Genomic DNA, 26,651 nt, shown 5'->3' with positions numbered 1-26,651 from the left:
GGGACGTCGAGGGAGAGGAAAGCGAAAAAGGGTCATAGTTAAGTGCCACAATTAATGGATTATCAATTGAGGAAAAATATGGATTTTCTTCATTATAGTTATATTTAAAAAAAACACTTTTTAGCATGTATAAAATTTTTTTTTTAAATGGAAAAACAGGACATTTTCTTTATTTTTTTAAACCCAATAAATATGCTTGATAAATGTATTTGTTTAAATCCAATCAAAAGTTATCTTAAAACATTTGAAGTACAAAATCATTTTATTTTGAAATTTTTTAAAAACTAAACGGCTTAATTATTTTGTTTAGTTAAAATCAATTAATGAAAAATATTTCATTGCTTTTCATTAAATGAAATATTGAACTAAAAAATAATAATTTTTTTTTTAATCACTTTTTTTTTTTTTAAATATACATATTTTTAATGAAAAGGAACTGTGGAATCTGAAGAGGAGTCCTGACCACTACTGAATTCCCAACAATTCCAACATTCCTCTTGTGCAGCGGGGGTCAGTGAACGCACCGTTCTTGCAGCTCACAGCAAAAGCGGAGTAGATGGGAAGAGAAAAAAAAAAAAAAAAAGAGAAAGAGGGGGGAAGAAAGATAGGGAGAGAGAAAGAGGGAAAGAAGGAGAGGAGAGAAAAGGAGAGGAAAGAAAGGAAGAGAGAAAGAAAAAGACGAGAGAAAGAGGGAAAGAAGGAGAGGAGAAAAGGAAGAGAAAAAGGAGAGAAAGAGGGAAAGGTGAGGGGGAGAGGGGGAAGAAGAGGACAGAAAGAAGAAAAAGAGAGAAAAAGAAGGGGGAAGAAAAAGGAAGAGGGAGAAAAAGGGGAAAGAGGGAGAGGTGCAAAGGAGGAGGAGAGAGAAGGAGATGGAGAAAGGAAAAAAGGAGAGAAGGAACGAAGGAGTGAAAGCGAGAGGGAGGGAGAGATGAGAGAGAGGGATAGGGCGAGAGAAAGAGGGGAAAGAAGAGGACAGAAAGAAAAAAAGGAGAGAAGAGAAAAAAGGGGAAGAAAGAGGGAGAAAAAGGGGAAAGAAGGAGAGGTGCAAAGGAGAGGAGGAGAGATGGAGAGAAAGGAAAAAAGGAGAGAAGGAAAGAGAAGGAGAGAAAGCGAGAGGGAGGGAGAGGGAGAGCGAAAGAAAGGAGAGGAGAGAAAGAGGGAAAGGAGAGAATGTGAAAGAAACAAAGGAGAGAAAGTGAGAGGGAGAGAGAGGAGGGGGGGAGAGGGATGGGGAGAGAAAAAGAAGGAGGAGAGAAAGTGGGAGAGAAAGTGAAAGAAAAAAGGAGGGGAGAGAAAGTGAACGAAAGAAAGGAGAGGAGAGGGAAGAGAGGGATAGGGGAGAGAGGGTTAGGGGGACAGACAGAAAGAAAGGAGAGAAAGTGGGACAGAGAGTGAAAGAAAGGAGAAAGTGAAAGAAAGGAGAGAAAGTAAAAGAAAGGAAAGTAAAAGAAAGGAGAGAAGGAGAGAGGGAGGGAGAGGGATGGGAGAGAGAGAGAAAGGAGAGGAGAGAAAGTGAAAGAAAGAAAGGAGAGAAGAAGGAGGGGAGAGAAAGTGAAAGAGGAGAGGAGAGAAAGAAAGAAAGGAAGAGAGAAAAAGGGAAAGAAGGAGAGGAGAGACGAGGAAGAAGAGAAGGAGAGAGAAAGAGAGAAGGGGAGAGAGAGAGAGAAGACAAGGGGAGTGGGCAACACTTATGTTTTCATTCTGCATGCTTGATAATTAGAAGCAGACTTCTGGAGTCGTTCAGTCATGCCATAACTCACTAAACCAGAGCGTGCTCCCTCTAGTGGTTCAAAAATGCACCACTCCACCTCTGGACCCTCGACCCGTGCAGCCTCCCCCCTCCCTTTCACTGGGAATCTTCTCCCAATGAGATCATATAAACAGCGGCCTCGTGACTTGTCCTCGTGTGTGTTGCACATTTAGGGAAAGAAAAAAAAAAAAGCTCTGGCCGGAAAAAGCACGCACACGCACACTAAGGCAAAAGTTTGGAACCAAAGCAAGTTTTGCACCCGCGCGCACATCCTGCGTTATATCGCTGCTGTTACTGAATCCTTTGAATTCCTGCCCCGTCTGTTCCTATCCAAAATAGTCACTCCGTCTTTGCTTTTTATACGAATAACTCCATGAATTTGCCACACAATTAGATTAGAATTAGCAAGCCGGAGATGTCGACATTGCCGTAGTTGCTTGAAAAACGAGCCATTTTACATTGACCCACATTACTTTGGCATATGACCACTTACGGCACTCAAACACATCAACCTTGCTACTGTCAGTTGGGCTGGAATGCTATTTCAAAACTGAACATTGAATTCCCATGGGAAACAGCCACAACTACTTTGTAATGCTACTTATAGTCATGCAGCACGTATACAGGTTCTCGTCATTTTTTTAAGGTTTTGAATACATTTGAACAGTTTATGGCAAAATCAAAATGAAATTTCATAAATTTCATTCACAATTAGATAAGAATTAGAAAGAAGTAGTGGATCTCAACATGACTCTCCTCTTAAAAATTGACTGCAAATAACTCATCTGACGAGTGCTGCAACTATTAATCGATTAACTCGAGCAATTCGATTAAAAAAAAGCTTCAAATCAAATTTTGCTGCTTCGAGTAGTTAGATTGGCGTTGTAATGGTTTGTTTTGAAAGTGTTTGCATTTAGTTTTATCAATTTGTGTGGATACACTGCCCTCGAGTGGCAACAGTGAATATGACATAACTCATTTAACACGGGTGAATTCAGCTGCTCCCTGTTAAGGCCAACATAAGGTAAGTTTTTGTTGGAGCTAATATGTTTTTTATGCATTCGTAATTTAGTTATTAGGTATAGTTACCTGTTTTTTGTGGGAATATCTGTTTGAATGTCTTGATAAGAACATTGCAAAAAAAAAAAAAACTAGCATTTTATATCATTTAAGCTAGTGGATTTTTTGTTATGCAAATTAGCCAATAGTCCTCTTGTACTTAGATCCTCTTTTATTTACAGTATTTATTTTTATACCGTTTGAGGCTAAGCTAAGTGCAATTCTGCATAGTTTGAAATAAACACCTGGGAATTTTAGTTTGTAGTGAAACGCTCACTTGTTGTGTTTTATGGAGTTTTGCCGCCCTCTGCTGGCGCTTGGGTGCGACTGATTTTATAGGCTTCAGCACCCATGAGCATTGTGTAAGTAATTATTGACATCAACAATGGCGGGCTACTAGTTTATTATTTGATTGAAAATTTTACAAATTTTATTAAAACAAAAACATTAAGAGGGGTTTTAATATAAAATTTCCATAACTTGTACTAACATTTTTCTTTTAAGAACTACAAGTCTTTCTATCCATGGATCGCTTTAACAGAATGTTAATAATGTTAATGCCATCTTGTTGATTTATTGTTATAATAAACTAATACAGTACTTATGTACTGAATGTTGAATATATATATCCATCTTGTGTCTTTCCATTCCAACAATAATTTACAGAAAAATATGGCATACATTATAAATGGTTTGAATTGTGATTAATTGCGATTAATTACGATTAATTAATTTTTAAGCTGTAATTAACTCGATTAAAAATGTTAATTGTTTGACAGCCCTAGTTTTATAGCATTAAAGCTAGCGGGCTTTTGATATTTAAGTTAGCCAATTGTTCTTTTGTTGTACATAGATCCTTATTTAATATTTTTTATACCGTTTGAGGCTCAGTTCAGGTATTTTAATTTTTCATGTTACTCATCAGATTACTCGATTATTCGACAAACTAATTCATCGATTAATCGGCTACTAAAATAATCGATTGCTGCAGCCCTACTATTAACCCAAATAAGGCGCAGGATTCAAAATAAAGGAAAAAATAGCGGCTTTTACTCTGGTAATTACGGTATATACAGAAATGAAGACAACCCTTCCAGCAATGAGTTAGTCACTCCTAGAAGTCCAATCCATTTGAAGCGGGAAGGCTTCGCTGCCACCCTCCCACTACAAATGAATTGGACATCTAAGGCGGCCAAAGGACTCAGCTTGTGAGTGTACAAACTGCTGCCAAGTTATGTCATTTTGTTGAATCCTTGTTTAGACGCCGAGAGGCGAGCGAGCGAGCGAGCGAGGGAGGTGTTGGGCGAGTGACGCTAAAGATGAGCTAACAATGATCTATCGATTACTTAACCGAGCGAGTCTTCTGCCCACGTGAGCCACTTTAGCAGGAGGGCCCACATGCTTTTGTTTGGATCTTGACAGCAAGCAGCAGCATTTCAGAAAGTCTACGTCCACCACGCCTGTAACTTATAAAGTCAGCTATGTTTTCTTTTATCTTCACTTTCCAGCGCTACATCTGGTCCGAGTTTGAGTCAGGGGGACTTTCTATTACTCACACACGTACACGCACTTGAAGCTATAGCCAGCAAACATTAGTGTTGTAATAGTGGACAATAGAATGCCATACAGTGAAAGGAACATTTTGGAACGGAGTAATAGAATTACTGTAATATTGTCAAGTGTATTCCAAATTAGAGGTCGATTTGCAAATTAATCGACAACTATTTTGATAACCGATGAATCGTTTAGGACCTTCACCTTAAAGTGCATGTCACACGAAAAAGCATGTTTATTTCATAATACACGCGGTATTTTATGCTCCTGAATGATATGGACCGCTTGGATGTGTGTGGAAGCGATCGCTATATTTATTTAGTTTTTTTTAATCCTGCGCCGTGAAAATGAGTGACTTCCGGCTTCGGTCTTGCATTGTTGCGCTGTGACGTGTACGGTAGAAGGCGTCGTCTTCACTATACAGCGTACGGTTGCGTATGAGGACGAAGGATTCAGCTGATTTTGCGGATTAATACGTTTATTTTTCGCATCACGCCAGCCAAACGGCTGCAGAAAAATCATTCTGTATGAGGGAGAGGTGTATGCGCCTTTTGAGTTTCAAAAGGTTCCCATTCACCGTGGATTTTGGCCAAAACAAGCCCGACTACTGTGGGACCATTGGACTTACGAGGAAGTGAGTAAACATCTTGTTTAGTATTATGTCAAATATTAATACAGCTATTACAAAGTAAACACTACAAACTTTCTTTAATAAAAGGACTATCATTGATAGGCATGCAAAAAGCTCTCCTCATGCACATTAGCTGCACATTAGCTGCAGCCGCCCTCCGAGGAACGAGTTGTAAATTGCTCTCCGGCGAAGACAATCGACAACCCAGTCGTCATGTCAAAACATCCGGGCTAGTTATGTGTGATTTTCCGCTTCGAAGACTTTGAAACATCACTTGGTTCGGGTTAGCATGTTGGCTAGCTGTCACGCCTTTTGGTTTGTTTATATTCTCCAAAGCCGGGGAAGGGAAATGACATATGTCCGATTTAGGTGTCATAAAATATCGTTCGGGAGGTGCGACAGTAAAGGTGAAGTCGACAGTTTTGACCATTATGGAGTAATTTTGCCATGTCGTCCTGAATAAATGCATTTTTATCATTTCATATTCCATTTAGCACAAGACTTATTTGTCATGACCATGCCATTTATTTAGCAATTGGGAAAAATACTTGGATTAAAAGAATATCCTGTAAAAATATTGAAGTAAAGAGACAAACAATGACATTTTGCAGCTCTCTTCGTCGCGTTTTCCTCATTGTGAATAGTTTCCCCTCGACGGGCTCGGTCCTTCTCAAGCCATTTATTTAGCTATTGGGGAAAAATACTTGGATAAAAAGAATATCCTGTAAAAATATTGGAGTAGAGAGACTGAAACAATGACATTTTGCGGCTCTCTTCGTCGCGTTTTCCTCGTTCTGAATAATTCCCCCTCAATGGGCTGAATAGTAAAACCGATGAGCCCAGTCTTCCGCTGACGTCATCCACCTGTTGGGGACGCTAAAGCCCTATAATGGTAGGCGCAGTGGCACCTCCAGAAATTTTTCATAGGGGTGGCCAGATGGGGCCACTTAAAATCTTGGGGTGGCCAAAACTAAAAGCCATAATTTCAGGTTTTCCTTATATTAATGCAGTAAAAAGGTCAGGGGAAAACTATCAGAAAGACTTAAGGACACGGCTACTGTTATACTTTGGTGTATTGTGTAATATTTGATGTTACTAATGATTTAATGTGCTTAATCCGTAACTGTCCAGTCAACATTTTGAGTTCCACAACAATTGTTTTGTTGTGTTATGTACTGTATATATTAGGCATAAGGTGTACATTTAACTAGGGCTGTCAAACGGTTAAAATTTTTAATCGAGTTAAACACAGCTTAAAAATTCATTAATCGTAATTAATCGCAATTCAAACCATCTCTAAAATGTGCTATATTTTTCTGTAAATTATTGTTGGAATTGAAAGATAAGACAAGACGGATATATACATTCAACATACTGTACATAAGTACTGTATTTGTTTATTATAACAATAAATCCACAAGATGGCATTAACATTATTAATGTTTTTTCTGTGAAAGGGATCCACGGATGGAAAGACTTGTGACTTTGTATATTGTGACTAAATATTGCCATCTAGTGTATTTGTTGAGCTTTCAGTAAATGATACTGTAGCGACTTAACTGTTCTGCCCAAATGCATGATGGGAAGTGGTGCAACCATGACTATGTGTGGTGGCTGCAAATGCTATATCTTCTCTGCGTTGGGTACACTACAGGGTGTTAAGAAAAAGATCAGCTCCTGTCATTCTTCCCCACGTCGCATCCCACAATATTTATAGTTGCTGTGGGAGAGATGACAAAGCTTTTGCCAATTAAAAGCATGGCCACAATGAATGCTTTTACCTACTCCACTCACTTGACACAGCCTCTTATCTCTGTATAGAAGTAAAACGAGGCCATTGTAGGCTGTTTGCGGCTATGCGTGAATGAGTCGTACTGCGAATGCGTTAATTGCGATAAATATTTTCACGCGATTAATTTTTAAAAAATTAATTACCGCCCGTTAATGCGATAAATTTGACAGCCCTACATTTAACGAAACAAAATAAATGCATTAATTTGGGATGAAATGCATAACTGATGCTACAACAATCTAACGATATACTGGCAAGCGGGGTGGCCAACAAATTTATAGGGGGTGGCCATGGCCACCCCTGGCCACCCCCTGGGGGCGCCACTGGGTAGGCGTGGCTAACCTGCAGATTAAAAGACTAATTTCTCGCCATCTGCGCTTTGCTAAATTGTTGCATATAGTCGAATCGTCTCAAAATATGATTCTAATTTACATAATAATGCTATTTAAGACTTTTTTTCTCCTGTCGTATGCTCTTTAAACTAGTCTAAATTCTTGAAATTATATCATACATATAACTTCTCAGTTGTTAATGTAAAATACGGAATGCAATACTCTAATTTTAAAAAAACAAACAAACAAACATGATGAGTCAACCAGTCTTCCCAAACAGGGCTATTCAAGTCATCTAGTGAAAATCCTTCTAGTTTTAATATTGCAATGTATATTGCAGCATATCGCAAACCCCCAAAAAGTCACAATGTAAGTTTTTTCCAATATCGTTCAGTCATAATAAGTAGCATTATAAAGTCAAGATTATATTTATTGTGGCGACACCCTTTAAATTGTTTGAATGTGTTCATGATGTCAACGCTGACCTTGCAGGTGCAGTTAATTAACCCAATCTGCACTAAGTGTTCCGGTGCAAGGAGACCAGATTTTAAAAAAATGAAATAAACCACGAAAACCAAACGCAGTACCACTGTGTAATGGATATTTGAGTCAAGTTTGCAAACTTTGAATGAACTTTTATGAGCGGTTTTACCTGTGTGAGGAGTGTGGCGGAGTATCTCGACGACTCGGTCGAGCCTGCCCTCCAGCGCGCCCGACCTGCGGCACACGGACGCCAACTCGCCCTCGAGTTCCTCCAGGACGCCCAGAGAGTGTCGGGACAGGTCCGCGAGTTGGCGGAGTATCGAGGCCAGGGTGAAGGCGCACACGTCGGCCAAGTCCAAGAACACCGTCGACGTCCCGACGCCGACTTTGCACAAATCCCGAGGCAAGACCGCCCGCTTGCAGAAAGGCATCCTTGAGCAGAGCGGACAGGACTCGATTATCCGAAGCCAACAAAACTCCGCAGGTGGTCGGGTTATATCATGTCCTTGTTCCGCGCGTTGCGCTTCCCTGACGCCGACGCGCGAGCGCACGTACCGGGACGTCGGGGCTGGAAAAGTCCGCGAGGGTTCGGTCGGAGCTCATCGTCGAGGCGCTTCACTCCTCCACCTCGCTCGCTTTTTGGACGCCGGACGCTTTCTCTCTTCCGACGAACATAAAACCATTGGACTTCTCGTGCCCTTTCAAAATTAAAGGCGGAACTCAATCACTTCCGGTGATGCTTTCGAAGGATAAAGTTATCCAGATGTCGTTTCACCAAGAAAAAACGCAATTCTAAACCACTCCCAGATGTTGAAATTGTATGGAGGTAGATTTGTGTCTTTATTATTCAATTTAAAAAAAGTTGCTTAAATCAAAATGTATATTTTCAATCGAAGAAAAATAACTTCAATTAAAAAAAAAAAAATGTGTTTGAAAGCAAAAATAACTTTGGAACTCAAAAAAAAAAATTTTTTTTGAACTTTTTTGACTGAAGTAATGTAACTTTGCGTTTGGACCACATTTTGGCTAGGACATTTGTGTCTTTATTATCCATTCAAAAAATAAGTTGCTTCAAACAAAAACAAAAAAAATATTTTCAAAAGAAGAATCACTTCAATAAAAAATTAAACAAAAAAATATATTTTCAAAAGAAAAATCACTTCAATCAAAAATTTAATACATTCAATCGTAGAAAAAAAGGTTTCTCAAAAAAGGCTCAAACACAAAATGGATTGCTTCGATCAAAGAAAAGTTTCAATGAAAAATGAAGTTTTTGGACACAATGAATAAATTCTAATATTTATTATTATTATTGTCTTAAATATTGTTGCTGTTATCTCAAGTATTATAATTGGTTTGTCTAATTTTTTTGTTGAAATATTTTTTCACATTCAAACCTCTTTTTATTTTTGATTGAAGTGATTTTTCTTTTGAAAATACTTTTTTTTTTGTTTGAAGCAACTTATTTTTTGATTGAATAATAAAGACACAAATGTCCTAGCCAAAATGTGGTCCAAACGCAAAATTACATTACTTCAATCAAAAAAAAAAAAAAAAAACTTGAATTAAAAAAAAAAAAAAAAAAAACATTTGAGTTTCAAATTTATTTTTGCATTCACATTTTTTTTTTTTGATTGAAGTGACTTTTTTTTCGATTGAATAATAAAGACAAATCTACCTCCATAAAATTTCTCGCCTGTGAAACTCCTCAACTTACTTATACAATGTTCCTTAGCATAAATCGACATTTTGTGTCAACATTTTCATAGTTGTGCAGGAACGCACCCCACCCGGTCCCGTTTGTTGAAAATCCCCACATCTGGTTGTCAGAGCACCCCGAGGGCCCCCTTTAGGAACCCCTCCCAGACATGAACTGGGCCCACCTCAATGTTTTTGTTCCAGAGACGGTTTGTTTTGCAGTGAGGAGGGGCTGCGGACAGGAATTTCTATATCAATTTTTTTGGAGGGGGGGGGGCAGAAAATGATGCAATTCATGAGTACTTTGCTGCCACCTTGTGACCTCGAGAGGTAATTAGAATCTTTTTGGAGCGGTGTCAATTCGTTGTATTTGTGATAATACAGTGATCCCTCGTTTTTCGCGGTTAATGGGAACCGCCACCGTGGAGTATAGGCGTAACGTGTTCAATGTATTTATTCAGATTTAGCACTGGAAAGAGATACATAAGACATGATTTTCCCTAAAGTATAATTCTTTTATCAAATTCTTCATTGAATGAGCTCTCTCAAATCAACTCATGCCGCTTATACCAGCTCATGACAACACAATGAGTTGCCGTAGCAACTACAGCCAATGTTTAAAAAGCTAAACGAGGCAGTGGCCATGCATGGAGTTTAAAAGGGGGGCCGGGAAAATTTTCTTTCCATTTAAAAAAACTATTTACTTGTGCATTCTTAAAAAAATATATTTCTTCAGCTAACAATTATTTAAGTAATTATTAATTAGTGATGCACGGTAATGCATTTTTCAACCGATACCGATAACCAGCCGATAACAAGCTGATAACTCCATTAAAAAGATATATACAGTATATACAAATTTAAATTATAAAAAAGCAAATGTTACTGTCCAAAAATACAATTTACCTCTACTTTTTCCACATCAAATGTGAGCAAGTAGTAAATTCCAATGTCGAATCATTGCATATTAATTTTCATAATGCTTACAAATTACTTAATTGCACAAAAAATACCTTTAGGAGGGGTTGGGGTGCCGGCCCAGAATTCGACAAAACTGTCAGTTGCACACATTTGAAGGCTAAACAAAGTATAGAATTATCGGATTGCATTAACGGTTGAATTTAAAATATTATCGGTGTGACGTCATAATTGCCATTATCGGTAACCGATATTATCGTGCATCTTTACTATTAATCCATCAGTGATTTGGATAATTGAGTAATCAGATCATGAATATTTAGTACATTGCAGAAGAAATTTTAGGAATTGTAAAATTAAAGTGTTTATGCTTGAAACATGTTTTGGCTTTAGATCAGTTTCATAAGATGCAAATACAAAATAGAATTCCCGAGTGTTCCTTACAACTACACAAAAATTCCAGTTTCATATCACAAGAGCAATAAATGCATTTAAAAATAAATCAAAATGCCTCAGTTTAGCCTCAAACGACATAAGAAACTAAGAACAATTGGCTAAATTGCCTAGCAAAAGTCCGCTAGCTTAAATGCTATAAAATTATTTTTTGACAATGCTCTTAACAAATCGTTCACATATTCCCACAAAAGACTGCCAAATATATTTCTAAATAACAAATGCATAAACATATTAGCTCAAACAAAAACCTACCAGATGTTGGTCTTAACAGGGAGCAGCTGGATTCAACCATGATAGACGAGTTATGGCATATTCACTTGCCACTAGAGGGCTGTGTATCCACCTAAATCAACAAAACTAAATGCAACTTTCAAAACAAACCATTACAATGTCACACTAAACAAATCCTCGAACTATTTTTCTTATTGAACTACTCGAGTTAATCGACTAACCGTTGCAGCACTACTTAAAAACCAACACTTTAGAGAATATTAACCGTTTTTTGCCAGCCTCTCCCAATTTAAATGGATTGGCCAATATTAAAAGCTAGACAAAAATATATTTGACAATCGGTATTTATTCAATCAATCCTAACAAACACAATCTTAGTCAAAGCGGGACTTCGGCGCATTCTGTTATTACTCACAAAAGCATTTGGCACACCATCGCGTATCCTGCTGGAGAGGCGGAGCTACAAAGGGAAGTCACGACTGGCGTCGGCTCGTGCCAGATTTCCAGGGCCGGAGCGCCGCGGTGAACATATGGAGCAGCGCTGGCTTGGAACACGTCAAGGGGAGAGCGTGAAGATAAGGGCGCGTCCGCGCAGGGTGATTCAAAACAAAAATGAAAAGAATCTCAAAGCTTTTGTGAACAACTTTTATTGTGAAACATTTGTCAGCGTGTCGAGATATTTTAACTGCTGCTCTGCTTGGCGGCGAGTCTCTTGTCTCGTTCCTCGGCGATGGTCAGGCGGATTCCCTTCCCTCTGGGCAGGGACACCCACGGCTTGTTGCCCTGGAGATAACATTTCCGTGATTTAAACGAAGGGGACAAAAAAAAATGGTTTGAATTTCTAAACTGTGGATCTGCTAGGTCTCCCCAGAGCTCAGAACTTCTTAGAGGACTTGTTGGGTGTTTTTCATGATTGTCAAACGCAAAAAGTCATCATTGCTCTACTACGTAGCGGCGACGACCCGTTTTCAGGGCGCGGCGGTCTCACCTTGCCGATGACAAAGATGTTGGACAGCCTGGTGGCGAAGCTGTTCCCGGTGCTGTCCTTGACGTGCACCACGTCGAAGGAGCCCGGGTGACGCTCCCTGTTGGTGATGATGCCGATCCTACCCAAGTTAGCGCCGCCGGTCACCATGCACAAGTTACCTGCGGGGAAGGGCGCGGAATTTACAGCCAATCATGATAGACGTTAGGGGTGTGACAAATACTGGTGCACGATAATTATCGGTCCGGTAATAGGAATTATGACTTCATCCCGATAAATCCAATAACATTTATAATAGGACCAATAATATGTACTGTTCTGGCTTTGCAGCTTACACAATAGTATGGAAAATCAGTTGACCGTTTGCGGGGCATTGCTCCCACCTGCTGGTCAGAATAATTCAATGCACCTATTTTTTGTTACAGTAGTTTGGTTCAATCACACATTGCGGTGTCTAGCGGTAGCATTGACAGTCGTGAATGCTTTCTTGTTACGTTTCCGCCTCGGAAATATATGTACCGTATTTTTCGGACTATAAGTCGCATTTTTTTTTTCACATTTTGGCTGGGGGTGCGACTTATACTCAGGAGCGACTTAGGTGTGGAATTATTAACACATTATGATATAATTTCACGTTATTTTGGTGTTTTGCAGTGACACTGATAGTTTTGTAAAGTTGTTAGCATGTTCTTATGCTATAATTATCTGAATTAACTCTTTATAGCTATGGCCACGTTCGCATTCTGCCTTTGGCAGTGTATGTTCAATTGTATTATTGACTTTTTTATCTTGAAATGGATGCATTTAGTTTGTGGCGCTTTCACGCCCACGTGAGGGCGCACTCGCTCTTGTTTACGTGAAGAAGAGTGCTCACACGCCAGAAGAAGACGGACAGCTACGTCGCTCTGAGTGAGTGAGTGGGCGAGTTAGCGAGAGAGAATAGACGGCTGCGAACCTACTTTCATTGTTTATGCTTTTAAATCATCTCTACAGAGGCAACGCCTGCGTGTATCATCTTTTCCGTTGTTGTTGTGTGTTTTCCACCCGCGATCGGACACTTAGAGCCAGTTGTGTGGTTGTTTGAACGATGTGCTAATGATAGCGAACGCATGCTAACCTGTTACTTATTACTAATAGTACCTAATTATCATTTATTTACGTTGATGCGAACCGGTTTTCTATCGAGGACCAAACTGATTCAGCAAATCATACGGACGTCCAGCATTGTCTTTTGGGAGTTCGCTGTATAGCCAGGACCGAGCCGTAGCGTAGGACAGTATATTCACATTTCGTTGTTCATGCACTGTACACTGTACATTTATTTAGCATGTTGTTCTCTATTGTATTTTTATATTAAATTGCCTTTCAGGATGACATGTCTGTTCTATGTGTTGGATTTTATCGAGTAAATTTCCCCCAAAAATTCGACTTATACTCCGGTGCGACTTGTATATGTTTTTTTTCTCTTCGTTGGGCATTTTATGGCTGGATCGACTTATACTCAGGAGCGACTTGTAGTCCGAAAAATACGGTAAGTACTTTATGTTTACTATTGCATATGGATGTGCAAAATATGTTTACTTCTGTGGTAAATTATATATTCATTATCGGTTATCGATATCGGCTTTGAGGAGCAGGAAGTTATCGATATCGGTTTTAAAAAATGGATATCGTGCACCCCTTGTGACAAAATATCGAAATGGTGATATATCGTGATACTTTCTATCCCTAAAGGTTATCGATATGCTCCTGCCAAGAATCGAGATATTTTAAAATGGTGTCATTAAAAAAAAAAAAAAAAATTGCTACCAAAATCTTCCACCATAATAGTGTCTCAGGTAACTAAGACTGCCATTGACGGTGCTCCACGCCTAATCCATTTAGACTGGGAACGTTCATTCATTCAAAATAGGGCTGCGGCTATCGCTTATTTTAGTCGTCAATTAATCGATGAACTATTTAGTTCGAATATTCAAGTAATCGGATAAGGAACATAAATTTTTTTTACCCGAGCTGAGCCTCACACTGTATACTTTTATATATATATATATATATATATATATATATATATATTAGGGCTGTCAAACGATTAAAATTTTTAATCGAGTTAAATACAGCTTAAAAATGAATTAATCGCAATTAATCACAATTCAAACCATCTATAATTTGTCATATTTTTCTGTAAATTATTGTTTGAATGGAAAGATAGGACACGACGGATATATACATTAAACATACGGTACATAAGTACTGTATTTCTTTATTATAAAAAATATAACAAGATGGCATTAACATTATGAACATTCTCTTTAAGCGATCCATGGATAGAAAAACTTGTAGTTCTTAAAAGATAAATGTTAGTACAAGTTATAGAAATTTTATATTAAACCCCTCTTAATGTTTTCGTTTTATTAAAATTTGTAAAATTTTCAATCAAAAAAATAAACTAGTAGCTCACTATTATTGATGTCAATAATTACACCATGCTCACTCATGGTACTAACCCATAAAATCAGTTGGACCCAAGCGCCAGAAGAGGGCGCCAAACACCAAAAAACAAGTAACAAGCGGACCTTACACTGTGCTGTCATTTTCATCTGTTTGAGCGGGGCACGTGCGTTAATTGCGTCAAATGTTTTAACGTGATTAATTTTAAAAAATTACCGCCTGTCAACGCCATAATTTTGACAGCCCTAAAATTTACCTGAGCTGAGTCCCACATGGTATATATATATATATACAGGGATTCCCCTATATTCAACAGATTGTGGCGCACCGCCACACTAAAATGAAAGCCGCCACGCCTGGCAAATGTATTTTATTTATTTATTTAAATAAAAAAAAATTTTTTTAAGGCCGCTTCAAACTAGCGGCAGCCGAGTGGGAGGAGTTCAGCGGACACCTATTCATTGTGTATTGTAGCCTAATGTTCGTAACTATGCAGGCCCCCCCTTAAGAGACGCAAGGGGAACGAGTAGGAAGAATGGGAGAACGAGCGAGATAGCGAGAGATAGCGGTCGCATGTTGTAGCAGCCCGCTGTTATTTTGTTATTGTTTTTCTTTATTATTGTTACCACAATAAAGTGGGTAAGCAAATACAGACTTCTCTCCTTCTTGCCCATATCCGGGGCATTACAATAATTTGGATCGGACTTTTCGGCGAAAGTGAGCGGTGGACGGCCGTCTTGGACGGAAAGCAAACTTTGACTAACTTGCGCTGAGAGACTGCGGAGAGGCGGGGCCCTTGCTCTATTTTCAGAGCGTTGGTCACAGTAAACGATTTATCAGTTCAAGCAGAGTAAAATGATACATATTCACGGTACAAGAACGTCGTTTCTGTGTCCATCGATTGGTAAGAAAAGGCTGTTTGTACGAGTGACGTGTGGGCGCTCCCGTCAGGGGGGACATTTCACGTGGAGTGGCTATTTTTCGGCACAACACCGGCGCGCCAACTTCAGACAATTACGGCTGACGAAACTTTGATAAATGCGCCCCCCCACCCAAACTTCGCGAGCTCTGGGTCACCCGAAAAATGACTCTCATACCTCTCCTTGCTAAGTTAATGGTACCTCGACGTGCCTTTGTGTGGAAATTTAGTTTACGAACAACGGGGAAAAAACTATTCACCTTCTCACCGAATCAAGTAAAACTCTTTACACGGCTATTAGAATTCCCCCAGTGCTCTAAATGGGTCAGTTGACAGATGGACTGTTATTGTTGTGGTAATGTAGTACTTATGAGGGTCAAATAAAAGGAAAAAGGAGGACTACGACGGTGGTCTGCAACCCGCGGCGCTCGGGCCGCATGCGGCTCTTTAGCGATGCTTCGGAGCTTTTTTTTTTTTTTTTTAAATGGAAAAAGATGGGGGAGGGAAATATATTTTTTTGTTTTAATAGGATTTCTAGGAGGACAAACATGACACAAACATTCTTTCAATTCATTAATATTGTAATGAAGTTAAACCTGAGTCACTACGAGATGTAAGTCGTACTATTGCCACGAGAAAAAAAGTCGCATTAGTACATCGGGTAACGTAGCTGTAATCAGCTACGCATTTTACATACATGTACTGTAGCTGAGAGGTACAACATTAGCCTGGCTAATGAAATATTTCAAATATATCTTTGTTATGGTTCTTCTTGGGGGAAAAAATGAAGAAAAAAAAATTCGCTGTGGCACGACATGGTGAGGCTGTCCGACTCCGATGCAGCCCACCACCACAGCTTCAAAAAATCCTAGGGGAAACACTGATATATATATACACACACAAGTACAACACAAGAACAATTGGCTAACTTACATAGCAAAAGTCCGCTAGTTTAAATGCTGTAAAATGCTAACACTTTTTTACAATGCTCTAAACAAATGGCTCAGACACAAATTCCCACAATAAATCGCTAAATATACCTTTAAATTAGGAATGCGTTCACAAAAATCATTAGCTCAAACAAAAACTTAGCGTATGTTAGCCTTAACAGGGAGCAGATGGATTCAGCCATGTGAAATGAGGTAGACGAGAGTGCCGTGCATCCACCCAAATCAAAAATAAATGCAAACACTTTCAAACAAACATTACAACGGCACTTTAATTAAACGAAACTCAAAGCAGCAAAATTTTATTTGAATTTTTTTTTTCTAATCGAATACTTGAGCCAATCGATCAATTGTTGCAGCATTAATTCGACAGCAGAGCATTCGCAGTCATTCGTCCGATTTTCGGGGAAGTAACTGAAAGTCAACAGGTAAATGACCTTAAATGGCTCAAAATGACCTCAATGCCTGGCATTGGCTGCCAATGACGGCCATAGACGTACAATCAGTCTGAACTGGGAGGTATGGCAGCGAATGAACAAATGTGCATTTATTTAAGATTTAACCACAGCCATTTCCCCAATGCCTTTGCCTGACATGCAGCCCCATATCATCAAGGATTGAGGGAATTTTGATGTCTTCTTCAGGCAGTCATCTTTGTAAATCTCACTGAAACGGCACCAAACAAAAGTTCCAGCATCATCACCTTGTCAAGAGTCAAAACTCTGCATTGGACAAGGTGTCAAGAGTCAAGAATCTGCATTGGACAAGGTGATGGTGCTGGAACTTTTGTTTGGTGCTGTTCCAGTGAGACCTTAAATAGCCCAAAATGAACTAATTGCCTGCCACTGACAGCCATAGACGTTCAAATGGATTGGACGTCTACTAGCGATAATTTCATTCCAATTTGCAGCAGAAGCTTGTTTTTCTTTTCATTAGTTGTTTGTAGAATATCCTAGAATGATTTCCTGACCAATGTATTGATAATAGTTTTATCGCCATTTCGTCAGATCATCGTTATCGTGAGCTTTGAATCGCAAATCGTACCGTATTGTGAGGGAACAAGAGGTTCCCACGCCTAATAGACGTCCAATTATTCGGCTCTTTTCATGCTTTCCACCATCAAGTTTACCACTAGTGGCTGTGAATGCGCGTTAATTAACAGGACCTACCGGTGTCGAACTTGATGAAGTCTGTGATCTTGCCCGAGTCCAGATCAATGCGCACGGTGTCGTTCGCCTTGATGAGGGGGTCCGGGTAGCGGATGGTGCGGGCGTCATGGGTCACCAGGTGAGGGATCCCCTTAGTGCCGATGAGGATCTTCCTCACCTTGCACAGCTTGTACTGCGGAGCCAGAGCGCTACGTCACGAGGAGGTTCCGTTGGCCCGGCGCGCCACTCGCTTACCTTGGCCTCCTCGGCGGTGATTCGGTGCACGGTGAAGCGCCCCTTCACGTCGTAGATCAGACGGAAGTGCTCGCCAGTCTTCTCGATGCTGATCACATCTGCAAATGATGGAGAACTTGTAAAAACATTTTCGGTGCGCCGAAGAAAGCATTGAGAAAAAAAATTATATTAGGGTTCTTGCACCATGAAAAAAAATGCTTTTGAAGACATTTTTATTTATTTTTAAATGAACAATTTTTTCACGACAATGAGCTAAAAACGTGTCTTGGGAGACTAGAACGCCAACGAGACTAATGCCAGTTTTTTTTCTGACGAGACATGTGACATTTTATGTGTATTTAGCCAGCATCGTAGGAGTGTCTCAGGGATGCATCTGGGAAATTAAAAGGTCTGAAAAGGGGGCCAAATTCTAAAATCGATGGCTGAGTTAATGAATGAGATTGATAAATTGATTATCCAATAAATTCGAATCGCTAACAGCAGTTTGCTGCAATGAATTGTCACTACCATCCGCAGACTTATCCGATTGTTTCTTAAAAAACGAGAATATGTTTGCTGCCTGTTTTTAATGTCTTTAAGAGTTTTACTCCTGTTCTCACGCTCCATATTGCAACCATCCGCCATGTTCGATGTAAATACTGCAATGCACCATGGGTATATGAATATTCGATTATCTCTTTCGGAAGTTTCTGGCTGATTACGGAAAAGCCCGAGATTGCCTCGACCACGACTTTGGAACGCACCAAAACAAATGCAAGGTGATTATGGCTAGAATAGAGGTTAGATCTTGTGGCCGAACCCGGGTCGGGCCCAAAATGTTAAGCATTCACGTTCGGGCTGGGTTGGGTCGGGCCGCCGCGCCGGACTAATAAATATAAAAAAGCGGGATAAAACCGAGACCAGGCTCTCTGTATTGTGCATTTGCTTGTGCACGCACATGAACGCCGTGGCGCCACCCGCTTTTTCTTCTTCTCCTCCCGCTGTGGCGCTTGCAATTCGTTACGAAAGACACTTTTATTTATGCACACAAAGGCAACACAAATGTGATCATTTTGAATCTTCTTTGTGTGTCTGCAAAACCGCATGTCTTTTTTTTTTTTTTTTTTTTTTTTTATATTAAACTTTCCCGGCGTTATTTCATTGTGTAAATGCTTTTATAATAATCATAAAAATATGTAGACTATTTAAACATTAAGAAAACTTGCGTTTTTTTTTCTGCCAACTGAGAATTCGTTATGAAGGACACTTTCATTTATGCACACAAAGGCAACAGAAATGTGATCCTTTTGAATCTTCTCTGTGTGTTTGCAAAACTGCATGTTTTTTTTTTTTTTAAATATTAAACTTTCCCGGCGTTATTTCATTGTGTAAATGCTTTTATAATGATCATAAAATATGTAGACGATTTAAACATTAAGAAAACTTGCATTTTTTCTGCCAACTCGAAGAAATGAAAATAAATTTCTGCTGCTGCGTTTTTTCTCTCTCGCGTCACTCCAACAACAACAACAACAAAAAATCGGCTTTTTCGGGCTCAGGCCTGCAAATCTAGTTAATTGATCGGGCTCAGGCTGGGTCGGGCTTCAATACCAGCGGGCCGTGTCGGGTCGGGCTGGATTTTTTTAGGCCCGATCTAATCTCTAGGCTAGATATCGGTAAGGCAAGATGGCAGACGACGAAAGTTAAAACCTCAGAAGGAAAGCAAACTTTTTTCAACTGCTGTTTAACTAAATTTATTTCTTTCGCTATTTTAACAAGTATGTCATATGTGGCGCCGATCATGTAGCAATATGCGCCAATCGTAATAAGAGTTGCGCCAGTGGCTGTCAAAACGCGTAAATGGCGCAAGGGCGCGGCCCAGATGCATCCCTAGTGTCTGGTTGTGTCACTCATGTGATGTGCTGCATCGACTCACCAGTGTCCTTTTTAAGTCTCCAGGCTTGCAAGATTTGTTTTATCTTGACCAGAGAGAGAATACAATGTTGCTTTAGGCTTTATAGGTCTGTGCTGAGTGATCATCAAACAGTAAATGTAACTCGTAGAGTTAGCATAGCGGTCACGTTAGAATTAGGCTTATGCTAACGGCAAGCGTCCTCTTAAACTCTTCAACAATTTTTTCTACATACAATTACTTGCATCCTTTTGGGTATAATTCATTGAAAATAATGGACTGTTTTCCTGCTCAGTGTGTATCATCAACAACTTGGTGTTGTCCTTGTAGATGCTACATATGTGCTCGTCTGTCAATGTTCATTCAAAATAATTGGAAATCTTATATTTTTGGAGAATTTTTTATTTTAGAGATGAAAACATTTTTAAAACTAGGCGAGTCTTGCGTTTTCCTCAACAAAAATAAGACTAACACGCTTTTTGAGATGACTAAAATATGACAAATAAGTACTATCGTCCAAAAGACTAACACAAAAATTAAAAGGGCTGCCAAAAACAACACATCATACAAAATAATCCATAGCTACAGCCCTATATTAACTCATTTGCCCCCAAAAACGTATAAATATATTGTATTTTTAATTGTTTCAGTGTCACAAAAACGTATTTATCCGTCGAACGTTTTTTTTTTTCCACAAGAGACTTCTCTAGGTCTCGTGTCTCTCTAGTGTCTCGCAAACGGCTAAATTAGTTTCCCCCCGAGGAACACAACATGCCCCACACGAGTTCCCTAGGTGAATTCTGTTATGAGGTAGTGGTCACTACAAAAGAAAGATAAAAAAAAATCTATCTTGATGACACAGGCGGTGATGAGGGAAATGTTTACCCCGGCTGTCATGGCCACAACAGCTTCATCTCTCAGTTCAATAGTTTAGTTATATGTAAATAAATGGTTACTTTGCTATCAAAAGCTCTATTTGTCTTGTTGTTTGTTATTTTGTAGAAGGAAAACATTCAGATGTTTGGGATGTCACATAAGCAAAAAAAAGCTGTGTTAAAGTCAAAGTTATGTTTGAAATGCAGGCTTTCACAAATAGCTCAATTTCTCTGTTTTTTCACCAGAAATTGGACAATTGCTCAAATTATTTCTAATGCTGATTTCTAAAGAATTGAAAAAGATATGAACTTTTTTTCTGCTGAAAGAAGAGAGTAATCTTTCTTTTTGTGGGTTCCATGTTTATAAAACAATAGAACACAATTTTCTGTGGGCCTTGCAAAATCAGTCAAAATCCAGTAAAACGGCCGGGAACGAAGGGGGTTGCTCCTGTGAAAATGGCTGTGAGTGAATGAGTTCAACTTAATCCAACCCGAGGCTTACTCACCAAACCCCTGGGGTTCGATCAAACCTCGGTTAAGACCCACTGGTCATCTACAGTCATCTTCTAATACTAAAACTATCCAAGAACCATAGAATAAAAGCACCAGAGGGGTTTGCCCAACTCACCCATGAATCCGGTTGGGTAGGTGATATCAGTGCGGACCTTGCCGTCAATCTTGATAAACCTCTGCATGCAGATTTTCTTCACCTCATCCCCGGTGAGGGCATACTTGAGGCGATTCCTCAGGAAAATAATGAGGGGCAGACACTCCCTCAGCTTGTGGGGACCGGTGGAAGGACGCGGAGCCTGAGAGACGGCACAAATTGTCAGGGTCCCTCACTGCGGAACTGACATTCAGGTGACGGGGAATATGTACTTACAAAAACCCCAGTGAGCTTGTCAAGCATCCAATGCTTTGGCGTCGCAACGCGCTTCAGGTGCTTCTTCGGTCCTCTGGCCTAATACAGAATAATGAAAGGCATTTGGACATTAAAACAAACATGAGTGTTTTCAGCATCCCGGCGCGTGGTTCCACTCGTCTACCCCGGTTAGCTTAGCAGTTAGCACTCCCGGCTGCGGCCTAGCTGACGAATTCTTCACTAACACGGTGGAAAATGTCACAACATTCCACGTCTCATTAACTTTAAATGATTCCACGCATATACGAACATTGTATTCTAAACACTTTAACCTAAAAGTGGTGAAATACTGCTTTTGTGACTAGCGTAGCAGTACTGAAGCTACCGCTATGTTTAATCACTACAGATGCGTTCGCAAAGAGAAATGTAGACGTTAACAACATTGAAAGATGTGCCATTTTAATCTCGTCCATACAGGTTTGTTGAAACATTACGCGTTACATGGATGTTTACGGATGATTTTAGTGAAGAAAGGCCAAGGATGAGGACCCACCATGTTGAAGTCTGCAGCGGAAAGGACTTCCTCACTTCCGGGATGGAGTCATAAGTCCGCGTACGAATGCTGGGAGGGACAAAAGTAACTTCATTTCAACGACAAATTAGTTCAAATATTCATTAAATACGATACCTAAGAATAAAGAGAAATTTAAATTATATTTATTTTATTTTTTTTCCGGTTCGAATTAAAAGCATGTCGCACAGTGATGACGCACGAGTAACGCGCTTGAAAGGTGAACGCCAATAAATCGAATTAGCATACTGACTTTTAAAAAAGTACAAGTCAAACGGAGTTTTAACACCTGAAAATTGTTTTAAGTGCCGTAAACGTGTGTTAGGATAGAAATAGCAGTAAATGACTTAACTTTAGAAGAAACCACTAGATAGCAGCATTTAATCGCTTTTTAAAAATACACACTACATTCACAAGAAAAGTCAGTTGACTACTGTAATTGAAGATTGGACATTCATTTTGTCATTCTTCATGAAAATTGCCAGAGAGGCTGACTGCAAATAATCACGTGTCAGTGCCATTGACGGCAACAGACGTCGAAGACAAAACCAAATATGGACGTTAACTCAACATCTTAGCGTGTCCCCCAGACATGTCCGAATTCATATCTTTTTGTTCCAATTTAATAGTCATTAGTCCACGTGCGAACGCTGGGGGGGACAAAAGTAACTTCATTTTAACGACATATGAGTTGAAATGTTCATTAAATACAATAGAATAAAGAGAAATTTAAATATTTTTTTATTCTGTTTGTTCGAACAGCGTGTCGCACGGTGATGACGTATGAGTAGCGCGCTTGAACATTGAATTTAAATACACCGAATTAGCATGATCATTTTCAAAATAGTGCAAGTCAAATTGAGTTTTTAACACCCGAAAATTGTTTTAAGGCGTCCTAAACATGGTATGTTGGGATAGAAATAGTCAATTACTTAAATAAACCACTAGATGGCATCATTTAATAGCATTTTTTGGGAAATACAGTTGTTAACAGTCTTGTGTGCAACTGAAGATGAAACAAACTCATTTTGTCATTTTCCCATGAAAATTGCCATAGAGGCTGACAGCAAATAATCACGGGGCAGTGCCATTGACGTCAACAGACGTTAAAGACCAAAATTCATTTCAGCGACACATTAGTTGAAAGCAGGGCCCGCCCAGCCTATACACAGACTATGCAGCTGGTTAGGGCCCCTGACCACTAGGGGGCCCCCCAATCTGGCAATTGTTTAATTTATATTTTATTTTGTTTACTAGTTTGCTTTAGTTGACTTTTGTGAGTTTGGATACTTAATTTCAAGCTTAAAAAAATAAATTCAAGTTTTTTCTTTCGTCTTTTAGAAAAAGGTTTGGCGCTATCTACTGTAAGTACTGACAATCATTAGGGGTGAGAAGTTTGAAGTATGCAGTGCAACAAAATCTGATTAATATACAAAATATGGACATATGGGTTGGATTGGTTTCACAGTGCACTGTGACGAAATGGTGGGCCAAAAATATGGGCCCCTTGGCATTATTTTGCTTAGGGCCCCCAAATGGCCTGGGCCGGCCCGGGTTGAAAGGTTCATTAAATACAATACAGAGAAATTTAAAACATTCTGTTCATTTGTTCGTATTAAAAGCGTGTCGAACAGTGATGACGTACGAGTAGCGCGCTTGAACGTTGAATGTAAATACACCGAATTGGCACGTTCGCTTTCAAAATAGTGCAAGTCAAACCGAGTTTTTAACACCCGAAACTTACTGTGTTTGGATAAAATAGTAGTCAATGACTTAATTATAGAAGAAACCACAAGATAGCCACATTTAAATCACAATTTTTTGGAAATACAGTAGTCAACTAAATTTCATCTTCAATTACACACTACATTCACAAGTAACTCATTTTGTCATTTATTTGTCATGAAAATTGCCATAGAGAGCCTGACAGCAAAAGATCATGTGTCAGTGCCATTGACGGCAACAGACGTCAAAGACAAACCAAAACTGGATGTTAACTCAAAACATCTGAGTGTGCCCACCAGACATTACTCAATTCACATCTTTTTGTTCCAATTTAACAAAAACCGCAAAAATGACGCGTCACGCGGAGGCGCTCGACAACAGTCCCCCGTTGTCCTTCCCGTCCAGACGGACATCAGCCACTGTTCTGTGTTCTGCTCAACCACATGAAGAGAAACGAGAGTGCATGGAGATAAGCACTTGTCAGACAATTACTTTCCTTGTGAGACCACGGAGAGAGGGGGAGAGCACAGTAGAATACTGTCCATTGAGAAAAGAGCTCGCGTACTGTTGCTTATAACGTCCAGAGGCCGACTTTCATGTTCCTGGATGAGGAACGTCGGCAACAGGTGGGCCTTTGTGCGTCCTGTCCATCAACTTGTTTTCATTAAGATTTCACCGTGGAAGAAATCTGAGACTGCAAAGGGTCCCGGTTCCTTCGTTTGCTGGATGCCTAGCGCAGTCAGTGGTGGCCGATGAAAAAAAAAAAAAAATTGTTCGTCTTTGGGTTAGGTTGCACCATCGTTATAAGTACGATCCATTTGACGTGGGAGGGTTGGCTCCCACGTCAAATGGATTGGACGTCTAGCACAGTCAATGGCAGCCAGTCATGTTGACGTTAACAGCAATGGAAAAGATGTTAAGTGAACAGTGACTGTAATTGACTTTTCGATAAGATTAGCTAGCTAGTTCGCCAAGTGGAATTGACTTGGTACAGGTTTGTTCGCTCAGCATGAAGTCAAACTCGTTTTGGCCCAGCCAAAGTTCAGGCAAGTCGTTGGCACGGTCTAGCCCGAGCTCCACCACCAACGACATGAGGACCTCCTCGTCCACCGGGTCAAAGTCCAGGACGCCGCCCGGACAGGCGCTTTGCGTCCCCGTCCCGCCGGAAGACCCCGCCAGGTTCTGATAGTGAGAGTTGAGCTTCTGCAGCTGCACGCTGGCGATGAGGTGCGGGGCCGAAGGGACGGCGCCGGGGGACGGAGAGAAGGGTCCCGCTGAGGATTTGGATGAAGAGTAAAGGTCCTTCATTGCAGTTCTGGGGAACAGCAGTGAGGACATCACCTGAATCGCCAAAAACACAATGAATACAATGAATTCATGACTTGTTGGAGGCCTTCAAGCTCGCGCGCCCTCATGTCTAGTACAAATTCAGTCGGAGCCGCCTGGGAAAACCACATGACGTTCGTTTGTGTGCGCGGATTTGCTTGGAGTCTGCTTTTCCTCATGATCTATTGAGCGGCAAATGAAGCTTGAAAAGCTTTCGAGTACAACTTGGCTAAGGGGGATGTGTGTGTGCGAACAACAGAGCGTTTGATTGGGTCACATGGCGGGATAAATACCAGAGCTGGCAAAAGTGCAAATCCCTTTTAACCTATATTTCACAGAATACGCCGTTCAAATGAAGCCACGGCGACTTACCTGTGGAGAATTTTCCAGGTTTTGGGAATCGCTACAATGCCTCGCGCTCGGATGTTGAGAAAACTGTTAGACTTTTTTTCAACGAGTGATGCTCCTTTAAAAACTACTCGCACACCTGTTTGCAATCAAGCTGTTCAAAACAGGTGAATTATAGCAGAAACGCAGCTGCACACGATTAAGTTAATGCCAGCCAATCCATACATTCAAAACTTTATTTGTGTTTTCAAGTTTGTTGTTTAAAAACATAGAAATTTCTATAATTATGCTACATGATTATAAATAGCGTTGCAAAGGCATCTAAGCTATTTCGCAATTTGAGTTAAAATAGATTGGACGTCTATCTGTCAGTGGCAAAAAGTCTATTATGAAATAGCATGAACCTTTTGATGCATGAATTTCAATGTAAAAATATACATGAAAAGAGCATGGGGAGAATACAGAGGTATATGACAATAATAATAATGTATATTAGGGCTGCAGCTATGTAGTAGTCGATTAATCAATAAACTAGTTAGTTTGAATAATCGTGTAATCGGATAAGGAACATAAAAAATTAAAATACCGGAGCCAAGCCTCAAACGCTATGAAAAAAATAAATAAATGAGGATCTAAGTACAACAAAAGAACAATTTGCTTACCGTACTTACAGAGCAAAGGTCCACTAGCTTAAATGCTATAAAATGCTAACTTTTTATCCAGTGCTCTTAACAAATAATTTGAACACAAATTCACACAAGTATACCTATAAACTAAATTACGAATGTCTGGAAAAAAAAACGAGATCAAACAAAAGCTTAGCTTATGTTGGTCTTAACAGGAAGCTTAAGCAGCTTGCTAAAATGCTATAAAATGCTAATTTTTTTTTTTACAATGCTCTAAGTAAATCGTTCAAACACATATTCCCACAAACAATGGCTAAAAATACCTATAACTTAAGAATGGATGAAAAAAAACATTGGCTCAAACAAAAACTTAGCTAATGTTGGTTTTAACAGGGAGCAGCTGGATTCAGCTATGTTACACGAGTTATGTCATATTCACTGCTGCCACTAGAGGGCAGTGTATTCACCCAAATCAATAAAACTAAATGCAAATACTTTCAAAACAAACTATTACAATGCAACTTGAATTAAATGAATACTCAAAGCGGAAAAATTTAATTTTTTCCGATCGAATTACTCGAGTTTAGGGCTGCAGCTATCGATTATTTTAGTAGTTGATTAATCGATGAACTAGTTAGTTCGAATAATCGAGTAATAGGATAAGGAACATAAAAAATTAAAATACCTGCGCTGAGCCTCAAACAGTATAAAAAAATAAAAGAGGATCTAAGTCCAACAAAAGAACAATTAGCTAACTATCAGAGCAAAAGTCCGCTAGCTTAAATGCTATAAAATGCTAACTTTTTATACAATACTCTTAA

The 26,651-nt window shown here is 39.6% G+C and overlaps 3 protein-coding genes and 1 non-coding gene across 4 annotated transcripts in view; all 4 read right to left on the bottom strand.

Annotated features, from left to right (window-relative positions):
- Positions 1-8,258, bottom strand: part of nhsl2 (NHS-like 2) — a 44,171-nt gene extending 35,913 nt beyond the window's left edge. Inside the window, exon 1 of the mRNA XM_057855589.1 lies at positions 7,771-8,258. Within this exon, the coding sequence (XP_057711572.1) occupies positions 7,771-8,032 (262 nt within the window). The 5' untranslated portion in view covers positions 8,033-8,258. The remainder of the gene's footprint in view (positions 1-7,770) is intronic.
- Positions 8,259-11,531: 3,273 nt separating this feature from the next.
- Positions 11,532-21,863, bottom strand: rps4x (ribosomal protein S4 X-linked). Its single transcript, XM_057856324.1, has 7 exons — positions 21,788-21,863; positions 21,256-21,333; positions 21,001-21,181; positions 17,607-17,704; positions 17,373-17,544; positions 11,893-12,050; positions 11,532-11,687 (listed from the first exon to the last, which is right to left on the bottom strand). The coding sequence occupies exons 1-7, from the start codon at positions 21,788-21,790 to the stop codon at positions 11,586-11,588; spliced, it is 792 nt and encodes a 263-aa protein (XP_057712307.1). The 5' UTR covers positions 21,791-21,863; the 3' UTR covers positions 11,532-11,585.
- On the bottom strand, positions 11,775-11,844 carry LOC130929319 (small nucleolar RNA SNORD61). Its single transcript, XR_009066858.1, has one exon. It is a non-coding gene; the product is annotated as a small nucleolar RNA SNORD61 (small nucleolar RNA).
- Positions 21,864-23,185: 1,322 nt separating the features above from the next.
- On the bottom strand, positions 23,186-25,377 carry cited1 (Cbp/p300-interacting transactivator, with Glu/Asp-rich carboxy-terminal domain, 1). The gene is made up of 2 exons (XM_057855578.1): positions 25,229-25,377; positions 23,186-24,871 (listed from the first exon to the last, which is right to left on the bottom strand). Exon 2 carries the CDS (start codon positions 24,866-24,868, stop codon positions 24,485-24,487), a length of 384 nt encoding a protein of 127 aa, XP_057711561.1. The 5' UTR covers positions 24,869-24,871; positions 25,229-25,377; the 3' UTR covers positions 23,186-24,484.
- Positions 25,378-26,651: the final 1,274 nt, after the last annotated feature.

The sequence above is a fragment of the Corythoichthys intestinalis genome, chromosome 13 (assembly GCF_030265065.1).
Source record: "Corythoichthys intestinalis isolate RoL2023-P3 chromosome 13, ASM3026506v1, whole genome shotgun sequence".
NCBI lineage: Eukaryota > Metazoa > Chordata > Actinopteri > Syngnathiformes > Syngnathidae > Corythoichthys > Corythoichthys intestinalis.
Note: the sequence above shows the minus strand (reverse complement) of the source record. Positions and strands in the feature narration are given on the sequence as shown.